The sequence below is a fragment of the Cynara cardunculus genome, assembly GCF_001531365.2.
Source record: "Cynara cardunculus var. scolymus isolate 2C chromosome LG 8, CcrdV1, whole genome shotgun sequence".
In the NCBI taxonomy this organism is placed as follows: domain Eukaryota; kingdom Viridiplantae; phylum Streptophyta; class Magnoliopsida; order Asterales; family Asteraceae; genus Cynara; species Cynara cardunculus.
In genome coordinates, this window is record NC_037535.1 from 20,048,428 (window position 1) to 20,054,029 (window position 5,602).

The window sequence follows — 5,602 nt, forward strand, 5'->3', positions numbered from 1 at the left end:
TGGAAACTCAATCGATGATATCAAAACCTTAGGATCAAAGGATTTGTGAGCGTAATTTGGGAAGCCTGAATCGAGGGATTTGCTAATAATTTCAATTTAGAAATAAATTACGATTTTCCTTTCAATGGTTTGTTAATAATTTCAATTTTCGTCTTCTAATTTAAAAATTATGATTTTTGTTCGTATACTTTATAATTGTATTCCTATTTTCGTCTTTAGACTAATTCCAAAGAGACCAAAACAACAATAAATTATAAAACCATAAATTTTAAACCACGGGCGGAAAATCACAATTTTTTAACAAACCAAACATGACTTACTCTATTATTATTAATGTTTAAAAATATTATTCATTTTTATTGTTATTAGTATTCATTTTGAGATTAATATTATTATGATTATCATTGTTTATACCAATAATAATAAAATCATTATTAAATATTAAAAGGAAACCGACAGTTTATCGACAGGTTTTTTATATTTTTTCTAACCGTTTTTCGACGAAAATTTGAAAATAAATAAAAATAAAAATGCCATGGACGGTTTATCGATGGTTGTTTATAATATTTCCGACGGGTGTTTTAAATTAATTGAAAATTGAAATGATGTTTTTTTCGTCGATAAACCGTCGGTAAAAACCATCAGTGATGCACAATATTCTATTAGTATGTGAACACTTTCTAATAAATACTATTATATTTTATGAGCGTGAATACTTTCTTATAAATATTTCTATAATTTATGAACGCATTGTAAACACAATCTAAATCTAAACATACCACTTGTGAACCACAATGTGAACCTTGCATGTGAACACTGAATCGAACAATTTATTAAGGTTGTTTATATTGTGTTCACAATATGTTCACCTTATGTGCATGATATGTATGTTAATACGTAGATAGGAGATAATGGTAGAGAGAGAGAGAGAGAGAGATAAACCTGTTGAAAAAATAAATTCAAATAAGAAAATGAACACCAAATAAAGAGATAATCTTTATAAAATTTAATTATATTATAGTGACAAAGTTAAACCTTTTAGAATTCGGACCCACCAAAACCTCAAATGTGACAATTCACATAGATTGAATCTATCCTTCTCGATAGATTCAATGAAAAAAAGGGGTAGAATCAGAGTTTTCACTTAGTGAACGACAAATTTAAATACAATGCAAAAATAGTAAAACCAACTTGTTTAATAGTCTTTCGATTTGAATGAGAAACTGCACGGAAAACCTGTCCTTAAAGGTTTTATACGACCACTCTTTAGAAGCTGTGAGTCTGCTAGTCGCAAAGCCCCCGGATTTGATGCAGTAGGTTATTCGTTTGTGAACAGTTATCACAAAGAATATAGAGCAGGTTTTTTGTAGCAAAAACCGGTAGAGGGAAGTAGGGATGGGAGCAGAATTTCGTCAGATGAAAAGTAGTTTTTCAATACTGGGTGAAACCCTAGTTCTGGCTCACGAGAATGGCCCACGAAGAAGAGATAGTGGGAGAAAAAATCTCAACCGAAAAGTCTATCTCTAAACCAAGTCAAAAAACATTTTAATTTAAATTAAATTGTTAAAATCGGATTAATTAAAATTAATAATTATCTCAAAATATTAAAATTAATAATTATCTAAACTTAATTGATAATTATCCTCCTGACGAACTTCTATTAAAAAGATACCCGGAGCTCGGGGCGAGGCTCCTTCTGCTTCGATGCGAAGTGCAAAGTGCAACTCCTCGCGAATCCCACGGCCTCGGCCACGCACACGCATGTGTTGGGCCTTCCATTCAAGACCCCCACCCCCACCATGAGTCCAGTGACATGTTCAAAGCCAACTACTTTAGAAAGCCTTATAAGCTTCTCTAGAAATAAACTCTCTAACAATGTGGAATGGAAGGTTAACTTCCAACCTACAAATTTCCAACAAAACCTCCCTACTCCTCTTCTAAGGAAGCAAAAAGGACCAGGTGTTGTCATGAACCCCCCCCCCCTCCCCCCTCTCTTTTCTGAATTCTTCACCTTCCTCACCATTCTTCAAGAAAGAACAATGCCCACAATTGTTTTTTGATTTGATTAGTAACAACATAAATTTTCTATTGGCGAGGTTTTGTGTAGAGGGCTAAAACATTTTCTTCCTTTTTTTCACTTTCAAAAACTATTGGCAGCAAAATAATGTTACTATTTTAGTTAAACCCACAAAAGATATCTATTTGATCATGGGATTTCCAGGAGCTTTTGTTACGGTGGGTTTTTTCCGGAGGTTATGTAGAACTCATAAGGGCACCGATGGAAAAACTTCTGCTGAATGCAGACAACACCCCCATTAGTTGGCTGACCGAAGAAGTCACCGGCTATATCATCAATTCACAACCGAACAACCATGTATGGCTTAACGAATAAGCTATAAGCTTATTCAGGCTATTAAGCTATCACCAAACATCCTCTTATATACGCTCAAATGATCATTGATCTTGTTAATTGGCTGGTCAAAATTTTGTTTACAATAAATGTTCACGTCAAGATAACTAGTTATCTTCACATCAACATGAAAATGAATTATTATTACCAAAAGGCCGTCTTGGTCTAGCGGTATCCGGTAGCTCAACCATCCACCACCAAAGGTAGGGAGTGCGTATGAGATCTATTGCCTTGTACAAATATCTTTTATACTTAGAAAAATGCATTATTGTTTCACAAGGACGTACGAGAACATCACCTAAAGAAGCATGATATATACTTTGTGAAAAACATATTCTACGTGACTGATTATGTTTTTTTCTTTTTCGTATTCGTAAAACTAAAATTCATTCAATATAATTTCACTAGTTTCATATATATGTTTAGGATTTAGGTATGGTAGTTCTTCTGCCTAAGACTTGTGTGAACGAAAATTTTTGCAACATTTTGCTCCATGAAAATGTTCTCTTGGTTTTCGTCTTTCTTTGGGTTCTTTCATATTTACATCAATTTCTCCTTATAAATATCGTTTAAATCCAATGAACTTAGTGCATGTTTTATAGATTGATGATCGAGTTGATATAGAAATATGGGGTACTCACATAACATGTCACTAATTGTTTATGCTATATTGATAGCATACCTACATTTCTCTTATGTCCAAAATGCACCACAAGACTACGTGAATGCCCACAATCAGGCTCGAAAAGAGGTCGGTGTGGGGCCTGTGATGTGGAATGCTAAGTTGGCTAAATTTGCTGAAAATCAAGCCAATCAAAGAAAGACCGATTGCGCAATGCAACACTCGCGCTCTTCACAATACGGTGAGAATCTTGCCACTGGGACGGGGGAGTTCTCGGGTATGGATGCAGTGAAATTGTGGATCAAAGGGAAAGCTAATTATGATTACAAGTCGAACTCTTGCGTTCAGATGAGGAAGTGTGGGGGCTATACTCAAGTGGTTTGGAGAAAATCGACCCTTATTGGGTGTGCCAGGGTTAAATGCAATAAAAATAATTGGTTCGTGACTTGCAATTATGATCCTTCGGGGAACAATATTGGTGAGAAACCATATTAGCTAGGAGTGAAGATTTGGTTCCAAATGAGTACGTAGAAGTGTATTGTGATTTGAGTGTGGTAGTAAAATTGAGATGCTCTTGTGAAGAATGTTTGGTTATAAAAATATAAGAAATGATAAATAACAATGACATAAGATTGTATTTATTGGTTCTAAAATTAAGGAAGATTCTTACTGTCACTGCTAAAAACTACGTCGTTGCAATCTTTAAAATCTATATTTTCGAATTGTATTTCTTTCAAATTCACCTCTCGTTTCTCATTTTTCACTAAAATAAGCCAGAATTTCATTTACTTTATGTCCTACAACACTAACTTTCTTGTTTCATTTGTTTTATTTCTATTTACTAGTTATGTGATCTAGATTTCCAATTTTACGAGCTTATGAATCTCAAAAACCTAAAGAACGTCAAGAATCCTTTCGATTCGACTTATCAGCTAAAGAGTTATCCCCCAAAATTTACTACAAAAAATGATTACAAAAATTGTTTACTATGAGTTTACTAACACTTACGATGACCTATTTTTAGAAAATTTACCATCTTGTAAATATTGAGAAAATAAACAGTATCAGAAAATGATGATTACGGTCCAAAATACGAATCAAGATACAGATAACAATGATGACAATAAGCAATTAAGGGACGATGAGATATTTGTATTTGATATTAACACTTCATATTGTAACACTTAACTTTGTATTTATTATTGATATTTGTCTTTTTAAATGTCGATCTATATATATTACAATTAGTACAAAAATTCTAAATCACATTTATAATAAAATGGCAAAAAAGACAACCCAAAAAAGCATCCAAAAAAGAAAATTAAAAAATATGTCTACAGCTTTGACAATCGTATCTACATGCAATTCTCAGACAACTAAAAGCATTAAGTTACCTATAGAGGCGATATGTTGTCGCTAAATTACTTCTTTTATTTTCTAATATTGGCCTATGTTACGATGACATGTCATATCTATAAGACCTCGCAATTATGGTTGCTTGACATCCTATAAGTTTTTAGATACTAACTTAAAAGTATTGATTACACCTTTAACCATGACTTCGAATTTTTGCGACGACGTTTGTCATCACTATAACTCTTGTGTATTGCAGAACAATCAAATACAATTAACTTTGAACAAGCGGTCAAATCAAATATGGTAGATAAGAGAATTGGACTGGTTCTACTCACCGGATATTACAATTGATTATTCTTTAGGTCAAATTGGATACATCCAATATTTTAAATCACTTATTTCAAATATCTAACTTAAGAACACATCTCTCTCTCTTTATATATATATATATATATATATATATATATATATATATATATATACACACACACCCATAATCAAATGAGAACTAATTAGTTTGTGGTAACTATGAGATCTAACGTGAGCTAATCATTTAAGATAATTAATACTTTTCTTAAAATAAAACAGAAGGGTAAATTGTGTTAATTATTCAATTTACTTTAATTAGTTTAATATTCCAGTTTACTTTAATTAATTTAATTACTTTAATATATATATATATATACACACACACGGACATACAGGAACCAAAATTCAGTGGCCTTCTCCGGCACCCATCACTTTGGTGATCTCCTCCAGTCATCTTGTCCGACCAAGACGCCATATATATACAACGTATGTATCATAGAGGTACCACAATTGGTGTCATAATGGTACCACAGTTGGTGTCACAGTGGTAACACATTTGATATCACAGTGGTCTCGAAGTTTACTTTGTGTGTTTTGAGTATTACATGTGTATCTTGGTGTATTTTGGGTATCACATGTTGTTCACCGGAATAAGATTTATCGAAGGCCGAAAGCAGAAGAGAGAGACAGAGGAGAGAAAAAAATTTAAAATACCTAAAATGTCAATTATTTAAAATTTTAAGTCAAATCACCAAAAATATTAGTTTCCTAATTTATCCATTTATTTGTGGTTTGGATTAGATCTCACAGTTATCACAAACTAATCAGTTCCCCCTTGAATGAACCCACATATTATATATATCTATATATCTATATATATATATATATATATATATATATATATA

At 32.4% G+C, this 5,602-nt stretch overlaps 1 protein-coding gene across 1 annotated transcript; it reads left to right on the forward strand.

Moving 5' to 3' along the window:
• The first annotated feature begins 3,038 nt into the window (after positions 1 to 3,038).
• Positions 3,039 to 3,527, forward strand: LOC112517393 (pathogenesis-related leaf protein 4-like). Its single transcript, XM_025124806.1, has one exon. The coding sequence runs from the start codon at positions 3,039 to 3,041 to the stop codon at positions 3,525 to 3,527; it is 489 nt and encodes a 162-aa protein (XP_024980574.1).
• Positions 3,528 to 5,602: the final 2,075 nt, after the last annotated feature.

Bases quoted from the DNA above. Each gene is read 5' to 3' on its own strand.
- LOC112517393 (XM_025124806.1), top strand. From the start codon at position 3,039: ATGGGGTACTCACATAACATGTCACTAATTGTTTATGCTATATTGATA.